Here is a 13099-nt window from a genome sequence, read left to right as displayed (position 1 = left end):
ATAGAATTTAAGAAACAAATAATCCAGAAGAGAGACCTGTCCCAGACGTGGATGCACTGTGGTAGTGTCTGTGGAATGTGGACTGAGCTGCCTGGCCATGGAACTGGTGGATGTTTGTTCATGAAAGGATGGATGATTTGGCTGAGCTGGGGGTTGGCCCTACCATGAGAGGTGTTTCTGGAGGAAACACTGGGCCCCCTCCTCCATGTTCTCCGGCATCACGCCTACCTCAACCCACGAGGCATGACGGAGGAGCCCCAGGGCTGGTCCATGAGGTGCCCATGTGTGAAGTGAGTTATGGACAGACCAGGACAAGTGAGCATTGAGTAAGAATACTGAGGGCCAAGGTGTGTGGAATGTTTATGAAAGTGTTTGATGTGTGTTTTCCTTTAAGCTCATGAAAAAGCTATTATTAGTTCCATTTTATGGATGAGAAAATCGAGGCCCCAACAAATTAGTAAGCTTACACAGCCACTAAGTAGCATTGCCTGGCTCTGACCCCAGGCAGTCTGACTTCAAAGCCTGGTTCTTAACTGCTGTGTCAGGTTGGCTGGCAGAGAATGGGCTGGGGCATGCTAGCCTATCCCTGGGCCAGAAGGGAGATGGGAGGGCTGTGGGCCTGGGACTCCTTGTCTTACCCCTAGGCCTTCCTTAGAAAATATTGTGTGGATGTCAGATATCTGCAAATCGGATCAGCTTTTGAACTTACTCAGAGCTGGGAGGAATCCCGTGGGTGTTCTTTTGTGCAAATGAGTGATCAAAACCTTTTGTGTAAACCTGGGGTTGTTTAAAGAAGGAAATACCTGCAAGCAGCCCATTTCTTTCTTTTCTTTTTTTTTAAAGATTAACATGCTTTATTTTTAGAGCAGTGTTAGGTTCACAGCAAAACTGAGCAGCAAGTACAGAGAGTTCTCATATACCCCCTGTCTCTACACCACCCAACCTCTCCTACTATTGACAACCTGCACCAGAGCGGTACATTTGTTATAGTCACTGAATCTAATTCGACACAGCAGAGGTGGCTTCATTTATGTCTTGCAAAGCACATTACATGCCTTTGGGCGGCAGGTATGGGGCCTCTTTAATCAGCTCCCACCTGGCCTCTGAGAAAAAGTACTAACCCAAGGAAAACAAAAACATTTGGTGACACCCTCATCTCCACGATTCTGAGACAGTCAGAAGCAAGCTGGGAGGGGTGAGGGGCTGAATCAGGAGAGGGCATCGGAGTAATAGAGGGGGAGCTGTTCAGGCACAGTGACAAGATCTCGAATTGTGCGTGGGAACTTCAGGACCCCCTTGACTTAAACTGCAAAAGCAGCCTCCACTTCACCCACACCTGGAAGCCTGTTCTGCCCCCTTGCTGGCCACAGGTCCTGCTGTCCTGTGGCCTAGAAGCCTGACCCTGCCTCCTGCCTCCTCCCCAGGCTGGAAGGTTGCAGTGATGAGGGATTGAGGGGCTTGCCTCCTGATGGCCGTCGGGGAAGTCCCTGCCGCATCAGGAATCAACACCATCCCAGTCAGCAGAGACTTCCTGCTCCACCCGAGTCCAGTCTTGCCCGCAGGAGCAGATGTGCAGTTCCTGAGTGAGGCAGAGGCAGGCAGGGCCATCCTAGCTTTGCTCCACCCATTTTGCACCTGGGCCAGAAGGGAGGGCAGGAGTCTTCCTGCAATGCTCTGGCCTTGGAGAAAGGTGGCCTGGGCAGCTGCTGGGAGAATAAATTAGAATGACAGAAACAATAATAGCTAATAGCTGTCACTGCTTATTGTGTTCTTTCTGCGCTCTGGACCTTGATGTAGCCCTTTCTACTCACTCTGTCATTTAAGCCCATGGTAACCTTGCAAGATGGGTTATTATGCACATTTCACAGATGAGGAAACATGCTCAGGAGAAATGATTTGCCTAGGTCATACAGCCAGGAAGGGGCAAGGCTGTCTGTCACTAAGGTCCATGATGCAAGATTGCTGTTGGGAAGCATTGAATGGGGACCTCCTCTGTCTCTAAGGAACCTGATTCCAGGGACTGACTTTGAAGGACAGGTGACAAGTCTTGGGGTTGGCTGCCCTGGGGTCAGCCCTGGCTGTGACCTTTCCTCCCACAGGTGAGGGCATGACACTTGGCTATTCATTAAGTCCTCCCACCTCCATGATCTCTTTAATTCCTCATGGCATCCTTGGGAAGGAGGAATTATGATTCCTATTTCCCAGTTGGGAAAACTGAGGCCAGTGAAAGGAAGTGCCTGCCGAGCATCACGTACAAGAGAGGGAAGAGTTGGGACTAGAGCTTTGGCTTTGGCACCTGCTGTCTCCCCTGCCTTTTCCCCAGTCGGGTGGGGCTGCTGTGTGGGTGTGGGTTGACTCACGTGGGCATGTGGGCGGGCGGGCACTGCTGCTGTGGCTGGTGGGCGTGGCCTGTCTGGCGCCCAGGGCAGGTGGCCCAGCCAGTTCTGTCTCTGACACCTCATTCCAGCCATCCCTCTGCCTGCGATGAGAGCCTCCTGCCGCCTCAGCCACAGTCTGACTGGGGGGCCTTGGGCCCCGGACATGCCTGGATCTCCGAGCAAGGGCTGCCACTGCCACCTGGAACCTCACCAGGTGAGTTGTCCCTGGGCATAGCCGCCAGTGCCCTCCAAGGCCCCTGGGGAGCCCAGAGCGTGGACTTCAGGGGTCCTCTAGGCCATGTCTGCCCTTTGGGGACAGGCTGTGGGAGAGGGTTGGAGGGAGCTTGGTCTCTGGCAGGGGAAACAAAGCCGTGACTCTTGGCTGCGGTGTGTGTGTGAGAACACAGGTTCTGATGGACACAGGAACATTTCCCTGAGGTTTGGGAATCCCAGGGAGGCAAAATGTCTCATGGCAGCTGAGGGGCAGAGGTGAGGCTCTTGTCTCCCCCATTAGACCCAGGGATGTGGCTCTTCTCGGCAGGAGTGGATGGGAGTTCAGGATGGGATGAGGTGGCCCTGGAGCTGGAGAAGGACAGGGCCTGGGCATCTCGCAGATGCTGAGCCAGCAGCTGTGGGGTCCTCTCTGTGGCCCCTGGGCCTGGCTATTTCAATCAGTGTCAGAGCTGGGGAGGAGCAACATCCCACTTCCCAGGTGAGGAAGCTCCAGCCCAGAGAGAGGGAGGGCCAGGGAGAGAGTCCAGCAGGTGAGAATGCAGGGATTATGGAGTGACTCAGGGAGCTAATTATAGCTGCTGCAGTCCCAGTGCAGAGTTACGCTGACCCTCTCCTGCTCTGGCTGCCCAGGACAGCCCACACTCATGGGCCAGGGCAGGGAGGAGGGAACCACTGGCTGTCATGGGTCAGGGCTATAGGGTCCTTGGGGACCACTCAGCATATTTCTCAGATGGAAAACCAGAAGCTCAGGGAGGGGAGATGTATGCCTGCCATCTCTCTCCTTTGCTCTTGGCCCAGTCCCACCACAGTTTGCAGAGCTGGGGAAGATGGTAAAGGCTGCCCCAACCTCATCAGGCCATGATGGGATACAGACAGGGACCTGGGTGCCCATGATGCCCTCTCAATGGGCTGCTCCACCTGCCTGGCCTGGAGGCCCCTCCTTAAAGCCTCCTGACTCCAGCACCTACACTCCAGGGCCAAAGCCCTCGCAGATGACTCCCCCTATCCTAAGCCTGCTCACAGCTAGTGGAGGCAGGGGCTGTCTCATTTCCAAACCTCACTCCAGCCTGATGACAACCTGTTCTGAACACTTCCTCCAGGAAGCTTCCTATTTGGGGCAGGATCACCAGAGACCCCAGCTCCACCCCACCCAGCTGGGCTCTTCTTACAGAAATCTATCCTCGTACCCCCACCTCTGTGTCTCAAATGAGTTCCCTGAAGTTGACTCAAGCTGAGATGGGCCCCTCCCCTTACGTGGAGTTGCCTCCTGCACACCTCATCCTATATGGCCAGCTGGCCCCCTTCCCCATCCTAACAGCCCCCACAGCAGCCTCGTCGGCCCCTGGCTGCTGGTCTCCCCCACCCGCTACACAGCCTGCTCTCACTACGAGGGTTGTCTCCTATGTAACCTGAAGCCTCCCTACTCCCTGCTGCCCTTGGGATCAGCCACAGTTCCTAAGTGCCGTTCAATGCCTTCTCAACGTGGCTCAACCTACTCCTGAGCCTCTCACTGCCACGTACTCCCCAGGAACCCCCCAGATCCTCAGCCACCCTAGCTCCTTGCCACTCACTCAACTTTCCTGACCCCTGGTCTTTGCCCAGGCTGTCTCCTCTGCCCAGATTGCCCTTCCTCCCCATAGTGGCCTTTAAGATCCCCTCCAAGAACCCTTTCCTTAGTCGCCTTGGAAGATGTATCAGTCCCTGTTGCCAACACCTCTACACCCCTTGGAGCTCAGCACAGTGCCCAGCCCATTTCTGGGCATCACAAAGCAGATCTGGACTGAGGGTTAGCCTCTTCTGTTTCAGAAGGAGGGGACTCAGTTGCTCCTCCAAGTGAGAGGGGAATGCAATGGACAGACAGCCATGAGCTGGTTACACTCAGCTTTGGGTGGGCAAGAGAGACGATCTGTGTATTAGCTATGGAGATCACGAGGACACTGAGAATCCAAAACACGAGAGGAGATCGAGGCTGTGTTATGAGGAGCATAGTGTCTAGAACAAGGAAGGTGACAATCCTGCTCTATGGAAGTCAAACCTCTCTGAGAACTGCTTTGAAGACAAAATCTGAGGGGGACATCAAGAAAGCAGAGTGCGCCTGGAGACTGGTGGAGCTGGAGATGGTGTCTTGAGAGAGGCTAGGGGCGTGGTGGTCTCTACCTGGATGCTCTGCTGGGCTTTCGTAGGACCAGTGGAGCAGAGGTGCTGGAGCAGGGAGCAGGGGAAGCTGCAGGAACAATCTCCCTGTCCTTGAAAAGAGTTGGTGACTTGGGAAGGTCGGGAGTGAGCTTCCTGTCTTAGGGGTGTGAGCGGAGGCCAGTGGTGCCTTATGGGGGTCTGAAATGCCTGAAGTGCCTCCATGCCCCCTTCACCTGAGCATCTGTCCTGTGACTGTGTTCCAGCCATGAATGCCCACCCCAAGGAGATGGTGCCCCTCATGGGCAGGAAAGCTGCCGCCCCCAGTGGGAACCCTACCGTCCTGCCAGAGAAGAGGCCGGCAGAGGTCACCCCCACCAAGAAGAGGTAGGACTAGCAGGCATGAGCCTGGGCTCTGTGCAGTGAGGGGCACAGGAGTGGACCTGGCACCTACCCCAGGGAGCCCTTACCTTGGGTAGACCCGAGACTCTGTCTCATCTGGGGTGTCCTGGTGCCCAACTAGGTACAACCAGGGGGCAGTGGGCGGGGAAACAGCACTGCACACTCAGGAGGCTGCACTGGGAGGCCAGTACGATGGGCACAGTTAGGGAGGCCTCCTTGGAGGGGTTGGGGGCACTGAGGCAGGAACAGTCAGGAAGGCTTCTGGAGGAGGGGAGGGATTGCTGGAGCCATCCTTGAGACAGGAGCAAAAGGTGGGTGGAAATTCTAGATAGCCTGGACTCCCAACTGGGTCTGTTTTTCATACATGCACCAATGGCTTTCACACCACCATGCACCCAGCCAGGCACTCAAGCTCCCTAATCCACCTGTGCAATGAGGTCACCAGACGTGGCACCCACTCAACAAATGATGGTGAATTGGGATCACACCCACTAAGTGCCGCACACTGCCTGGCCTGCGGTCAGTGCTCAGCACACGTTACGTGATAGTATTTTTGTAACCTTCACCATCATCATTGTTGTCATCACTCCAAGGGGTCCCTGGGAACTGGGCAGCGCTGGGATGGTTAGCTCCACTTCCCAGCTGGGGACACGGAAGAGGTCAGGAGTGGAGAAGGGACTTCTCTAGGGTCACACCTCCCGCCCCTGAGCTGCCTCTATTGCAGGTCTTCCACCCCTCAGTGGATTCGGTGCCTCTCATGCCCCTTAGCTACTGCCTCCCCACCAGCTGTGCTCCCCTTGGACTCAGGTGTTGCCCTGAGGTCTAGGCTGGCCCTGGCTCATCTGCCCCCTTCCCAGGCCCCCATGGGGCCAGGGGAAAGCTTGGTGCTTTCCCTCTGTCTGTTGGTTCAAGTCATAATCACCAAGGTGTCCTGTATACCAGGTCCAGGGCCCAGAGTGGGGAGACTGGGACACAGAGAGAAAAAATACCTGCCCCTGCTCACAGTCTGGTGAGAGGGGCAACAAGGAGAATGTGGGAAGTTTCTGGAGACAGGTGAACTAGTCCAGTGGGGCCTGAAGAGGGGAGGGCCATTCTGATCCTGTGGGCAGTCTCGGGGCACTTCCTGGAGGAGGTGGTGTTAGAGAGGATGTTGGCAGGTGGAGAGGAAGGGAAAGGGCATGCCAGGCAGAGAGATGTGGGAGCAGAGGCTTGTGGCAGGGACCAGCAAGGAGTCCGGTGTAGCTAGAGTGCTCGGTGGGTGGAAGAGTCTTTGGGGAGGTGAGTCCCATTGGTGTTGGGTCTTGGAGATCAGTTAAGAAACTTGGACAGTCCTGAGGGTAGTGGGGAGCCATGGATGGATTGTATGTGAGAGAGAGGGCAAGGCAAGATTTGCACTTTGGAAAGGTTACTTTGGGTGATCCATGTGGACGATGAATTGGAGGGGAGGCTGGGGGTAAAGAGACCATGAGGGGGCTGTTGGGAAGCTCAGATGACAGGTGGTGAAGTCTGAGCCTGGGTGGTCAGGGATGGAGAGCAGAGACCTGATTAGAGAGCAATTAGTATCATGGGATCAACTACGGAAGGGAAGGGAGAAAGAGGATCCACAAGACGGCCCCTTTTTCTTGTGGGGTGACCTGGAGGGATGGTGGGGCCATCTCTGACCTGTGCACAGCAGAGAAGAAGGGGCAAGGTCAGGAGGAACAATCCAAGTTTAGGTGTGAAGTGTTGGGTGAGAGGTGCCCTGGGGATGCGCAGGTGGAGGCTCCATCCTGGAGTTCAGGAGAGAAAACTAAGTGGAGGTGGAGATCAAACAAGTGTCGCAGGACCAGGGGGCAGCCTGGGTCTGGGTGGGCTTGTCCACATGAGAGCAGAGACATCCCTGAGCTAAGTTGGCAAGGACCCCCTCCCTGGCTCTCTTCCCTTTTCCCTTTCCCCTTCACTTTCCCAGGAGAGGTTTGGAACTCAGGGAAAGACTGAGGACAGAGTTTCAGGAAAATTCCAGCTTCTTCCTTTAGCAGGATCTGTCAAGCTGCCTTTTCAGAGCCCATCCCCATCTACAAACTTAGCTACAAGCTCAGCTCTGGGAAGCCTCAGCCCAGCCAGGGGGCCGGGTGTGAGGTGTCGCCTTTGTTTCCTGAAGTGGTGGCCGGTAAAGTGCTAAGGAAATATGTACCAATGGGGGAATTGAAGGCACCAGGAAGTCTGGAGTGGGGAGAGATTTTTGGACCTGGGAGCTTTTTCTGAAGCATCATGACATTCCCTGTGAGTAAGTGCCATTGTGGCCTCCTTACTGGGCCCTGGGCAAGGTGATGCCCAGGGTCAGGGATGCAGGCCGATGGAGGCTGTGGAGGAGCTGGCCTTGTAGAGCTCAGAACACTGGGGCGTTTTGTGGCACAAAGCAGGTGGCCAGACAGGCTCCTTCCCAACCCTGGGGCAGCTCTGGATGCATAGTCCTTTACCTTCAAAAGGACAGAAGTGCAGGAGACATGGTGCGGAACTGTTTGCTCACCTGAGTTAACAACAGCCAGGTGGTATCCCTTGATCTGGGCCAAAGACAGGAATAAACAAGCATCATCTGCTGCAGGTCAGGAGCCAGGACATCAGGTGGCCAAGGCCTTGCCTTCTTGAGCTTGTTCTGGTGGGCGGGATGCGGTGTGGGCAGTGGTAAGTAGGGCAGGCACAGGACAGGCCCTCATGGTCTAGCAGCTGCTCATGTCCTTGCCAAACCACTGGGTCCTCCCCAGCCCGATGTCACTCCTCTGCTCCTCACACCTGTGCTCCAGCCCTCACCTTCCTCGAAAAGGCTTTTCTCATGCTGCTCTCTCTGCCTGCAGAGCTTTTCCCAAACCACAGGCTTGCTTGAAGACGCAGACCAAATCCCACCCTGACAGAGCACAGAGCTTCCCCCAATCCTTGTCTTCAACTGGAAGGACCTTCCCTTCCCTGGAGCTCTGATAGCTCAACCCCTCTCTCAAGAGGTTGACATGGTCATTGGGAGGATGTCTGAGCTCTGGTTGAGATCTCTGAGGATGGGGTCCCTGGAAGGATCACCCCCTAAGTTTCCTGCGCAGAGCATATTAGCAGAACTTGAGGAGGTGGGCGAGTCCATGAAGGAGCAGGCGAGAGAATGAAGACAACTGGGTGGGTTGCTGAGTAGGCGGCCGGTGGCTCAGCACAGCCCCTCAGCACGAGCGAGGACACGGCACAGTAAACGAGACGAGGGAACGCTTCTTCCCCTCCCCTGGGCCCTGAGCCTCAGGCCCTGAGTGGACAGATGCTCCCGTGATTTGGCTTCCTGGACCATCTTTGGGCCCCTGTGGGCTCTTGTAGGAGGCCCTGAGAAGGTGGGAGTGGTGCAGGAGAGGCTAAGGACCCCTCCTCAGCTTCTTGTGAAAGACTGGGAAGGGGGTGGGGGTCAGGAGAGGAGAGAACTTTGGGCAACTGAGAGCACAGGAGGAGTCATCTGAAGGAGGCAACCTCCTAATGACATTTATAGTTTAAGGTTGTGTTGGTCTGCGTGCTTATTGGTGCTGTCCACGAATCTCTCCATCCATCCATCCATCCATCCATCCATCCATCCATCCATCCATCCATCCATCCATCCGTCCACTTATCCGTCCATCTGTCCATCCATCCATCCGTCCATTTATCCATCCATCTGTCCATCCATCCATTTATCCATCCATCTGTCCATCCATTTATCCATCCATCCATCCATCCATCTATCCATTGTTCATCCATCTATCCGACCATCCATTCTTCCCTCCACTTGTCTATCTTTCACTCCTCATCTATCCTCCCACTCATCCATTCAGTGAGGTCTTCTGAATGTCAGAACCAGTGTTGGGGAATCAAGGATGATTCTGGGGAATCAAGGATGATGCAATTGTAGTCCCTGCTATTGAGGAATGTACAGCTGAAGGATAGTGTATTGTCCAGAACAAAGAAAGCCACGGCCTCACTGTAATATGCCCTGGTCTGACCCTGGGGGCCAGTTCTGACCAACCCACTGCAACAGCAGCTCTGGGAAGGAAGGGAGTTTTGCCCACTTGTTCACCTCTGTATCCCCAGCTCCAGGAACAGAGCCTGGCACATCGTAGATGCTCAATTAATATTATTTGAGTAAATGCACCACTGAGGAGCTCAGATATGTAAGGTTGGGTGGGGACTGGGGAGGGGCTGGACTGACTGTCTTGGGGAAAAAGCTGTGGGTGTGGGGGTTGAGGTTCTGTCTGGAGAGGTTGGCAATCTCAACCAGGATGTTTTGGGGCTGAGCTGCCAGCAGATATTTGGAGCCCCTGGGTCAGGCTGCCATAGTGGAGGGAGGACGGTTGTGGGGTGGCAGTTCTGGGGCACTTCAGGGGTGCAGGGGAGTGGAAATCACACATGTTGACCTCTGGTGCCCACTTCAGCTGAACAGTTCTTAAATGGACAGTCCTGGAGCTGCCCTGGCTCCAGAGTTCAGACTTTAGGGATCAACTGGCCTAATCATTATCCATTCAGGTGAGAACACCTAGTTCAGAGATGGCCAATGACCACCTGTGGTCACACAAGAGGCAGAGGCAGAGGCAGAGCTGTACTAGAACTCAGGCTTCGGTTTGCCAACCAAGGGTTTATTCTTCTCTTTGTCTTCTCTTTTGGAAGAAGGATTTGATTTTAGGTCAGGTCAGAAGGGTCCTCTTGATGCGCAGGAGACAGGAAGGTGAGGGCCAATGTGTCAGCCATAATGCTCTCTGCCTCACTTATGGCCTATTTCTGGATTATCTCTAAGCCTTCTAGGCTTGTCTAAAGCCTGGAGGAGAGGACAAGGATTTCCCAGGTAGGCCCCAGCTCTCTCTCCTGCCTGCCCCACCCTGGGCAGTGGCTGCATCCGGCAGCCTCCTCTGTGGCTGATCCAGCAGCTGGTTTGGCTGGAAGAAGGCCTAGAGGGCTGAGGGGAGAGCAGAGCGAGAGAGTGTGGATTGCAGTGTGAACTGTGAGCCTGGACATCAGGAATCGGCTTCTCTGACCAACCTGCCTTCTACCCTGGGGCGGGGGGTGGGAGTGACAATGGATGGGTGGCTTCTCCATACTGAGCCTCCGTGCCCTTATCAGTAGAATGGAGCCACAATTCCCTCCCTGCTGCCCTCCTTTACGAACAGGATATGGCTGACTGCACTTTGGGAGCTCTTCTGTGGTCTTGCAAGGGAGGGAGGGGACATGTTGGTCCTTCTGGGTCTGGGAAAGAAGCAGGCAGCGCAGGTGCTTAGGAGCCCTGTATACCTGCAGAGAGGCCCTGCTGGTCAGGAGGCCTCGGTGCCGGGCAGGTCGCAGAGCCAGCAGTTGTGCTGCAGCAGCTGCAGGGTGGGGGTGTTGCTGCAGCTGAGGTCGCTCTCTGCCCGATCCTCACCATCCTGGTTGTCACCAGAAGCCTCATCTCTGAGTGTGATTGTGGTTTACAAGGTGTCTGCATTTGTGGGTGTGCCTTGGGTGTGTGTCCTGCCTCTCATGGGTCAGTGAGTGTCTCCCCGTCCCTGGGGCTTAGCCTGGCCGCAGGGCCCCTGTATCTCTTCTCTCAGCCCAAGGAGAAAGCTGACCCTTGACCCTGCTTCTCTCCTTCACTGCCTGAAGTGGTGTCCTGGGTTTTTCTTCTTGAGGGATTCTCAGCCCTGTCTGTCCCCTCGCCCCCTGAGTCCTCCCTGCTCTGGATCAGCTGTTCTTGGCCTGTTTGCTGTTGTGACAAACAGCACAAGTGCTGATCAAGGGGGCCAAGTGTGCAGGTGGGGGCAGTGCCTGAGCAGCCACTACAACTCCGGCCCTTTCCGTCTCTCTCAAGAGCCAGGCAGGCCTGCGTAGGTCTCAGAGTCTAGGGTCCTCCCTCTGGAAGGGCTCCCACTTCAGACCTGGGGCCTGAGGGACAGTTGGGTAGCAGTGGGGGAATCTAGCTCCTGTTGCCATGTCCCCCATCTTTGGCAAGGCCTTCGCACCCGGAGGCAGCTGCAGTCGGGGAACCCCCCTCAGGTGTCAGGCCACTCCCAGTGGAGGCTCTTGGGCTCATCCACCCAGGATTTCTAGCGACAAGAGTCACCCAGACCCAGCTTTGAATCCAGGCTGTGCCACCTCCCTGCCAGGCAATGTTAGGCAGGTTGCTTTACTGGGAGCCTCCCAGTGCCCATCTGTGAAATGTGGGTGACAGTGACAGTATCGATCAGCAAGGGCTGCAGTGAGGGCCAGGCAAGGCTGCGTGGACACAGAGCTGGGTGAGTGCTCGGGATCAGTGGGTGCCCTCCGTGACAGGGATGCAGGACACGTGGGTGGACAGGCCCTGTCCAGCTCTGACGGCCTTGCTTGGATGTCCCCTCAGTGCACACTTCTTCCTGGAAATAGAAGGGTTCGAGCCCAACCCCACTGTTGCCAAGACCTCTCCCCCCATCTTCTCCAAGCCCATGGACTCCAACATCCGGCAGTGGTGAGTGCCCGCTCCTGGCCCAGCCTCCTGCCCTGGGTCCAGCCCTCAGCTCCAGCAGGCGGGCAGTGGCTTGCCCTGGGCCACTTGGCCAGGCCCAGCTGGGCATGCTACCATCGTCCATTTTTAAATCTCTCTTCCTTTCCCCCCACACTCCCAGCATCTCTGGCAACTGTGATGACATGGACTCCCCGCAGTCTCCTCAGGATGATGTGACAGAGACCCCGTCCAATCCCAACAGTCCGAGGTAAGTCTGGCCCTTCCCCTCCCCCATTGTGTCCACCAAGGGGAGGTGTCAGAGGGACAGGCTCCAGGGCCCTGCAGGGGAGAGAAAGAAGCCACCACTCCCGAGCCCATGGCTGTGACGTGTAGGACATTTTGGGGGGAGGGGGAAGTGGAGTATTATATAAACTGTAAAATAATATTATTCTTTATAAAACACTCAAACAGTAGTCTGCAGTGGAAAGAGAGAACTTTAGCATGATATCGTTGATGTGAATTAAAAGCACATGCATACGCTATACCACTGCATTTTGTAAGAACACATGCAAACAAAAGGAGACATCAGCGTGTTACTGTGGCTGCCAATTTGGAGTATGAGGGTGGGGAGCGATAGATTAAAAAAGTTTAAACAACACAAAATATGACAGTGAAATTTCCCTTCCCTTAATCCCATACTTTGGAGTAATCACTAGCAATAACTAGTTAGGCTTATATCCTTCCTGATTATTACTAGTCTATCCAAATATGTATTTTGATACAATGTGATCACATATGGATTAGGAGGGGAGCCTGGAGGGCAACACAGAGCCCAGAGGCCCTGGGCACTAATGCAGGGATTGTAGGCATTGGGACAGGTGTGTGCCATTTGCGGGGGCTGTTGTAGCACCCTGTAGGCAGCTCTGGTGGGAGGGGAGAGAGAGTGGGGGCTGGGGTGCATGTGTGGTGTGAGTTGGAAACATTTTCTGGCCTCAGTGCAAGCCTGGCCAAGGAAGAGCAGAGGCGGAGAAAGAAGCGGCTAAAGAAGCGCATCTTCACAGCCGTGTCTGAGGGCTGTGTGCAGGAGCTGGTGGAGGTGCTGGTGGAGCTGCAGGAGCTTTGCAAGCGGCGCCGCGGCCTCGATGTGCCTGGTCAGTGCCTGGTCCTGGCAGAGGGTGTGGGACTGGGGGCCCTGCTTAGCTCCTGCTGCCCATCTCCCCACCCCACAACCCCTGCCACCAACCCATGGTGCTGGAGCATGAGGAGCTTTGAATGCTGGGCTAGCGACTGTGAACTTGACTCTGAGGGCAACGGGAAGCCATGGAAGGGTTTAAGCGAGTAAGGGTTGTGGTCTGGCTACTGTGCGGAGCGTGGGGGTAAAACTGGAAAAGGCCGCTGTACAGGCAGAGTCAGGACCTTGAAGCAGGGCTGGGGGAGGGGGAATATTCTGGAGAGCTCTTCAGGCAGTGGCATTGGCGGGACTTGAGGACATGGCGGGGGGGCCCAGGGTGGTGCCAGTTGGACTGGG

General features: G+C 55.4%; 1 protein-coding gene across 1 annotated transcript in view; it reads left to right on the top strand.

The window, feature by feature from the left end:
• Positions 1 to 2508: 2508 nt before the first annotated feature.
• TRPV3 (transient receptor potential cation channel subfamily V member 3) overlaps positions 2509 to 13099 on the top strand; it is a 31184-nt gene continuing 20593 nt past the window's right edge. Inside the window, exons 1-5 of the mRNA XM_063111744.1 lie at positions 2509 to 2592; positions 5012 to 5132; positions 11491 to 11595; positions 11753 to 11839; positions 12568 to 12722. Coding sequence (XP_062967814.1) covers positions 5014 to 5132; positions 11491 to 11595; positions 11753 to 11839; positions 12568 to 12722 — 466 coding nt within the window. The 5' untranslated portion in view covers positions 2509 to 2592; positions 5012 to 5013. The remainder of the gene's footprint in view (positions 2593 to 5011; positions 5133 to 11490; positions 11596 to 11752; positions 11840 to 12567; positions 12723 to 13099) is intronic.

This window comes from Cynocephalus volans, chromosome 10 (genome assembly GCF_027409185.1).
Source record: "Cynocephalus volans isolate mCynVol1 chromosome 10, mCynVol1.pri, whole genome shotgun sequence".
Taxonomy (NCBI): Eukaryota; Metazoa; Chordata; class Mammalia; order Dermoptera; family Cynocephalidae; genus Cynocephalus; species Cynocephalus volans.
The sequence above is the reverse complement of the archived record's forward strand: the minus strand, read 5'-3'. Positions and strand labels throughout refer to the sequence as shown.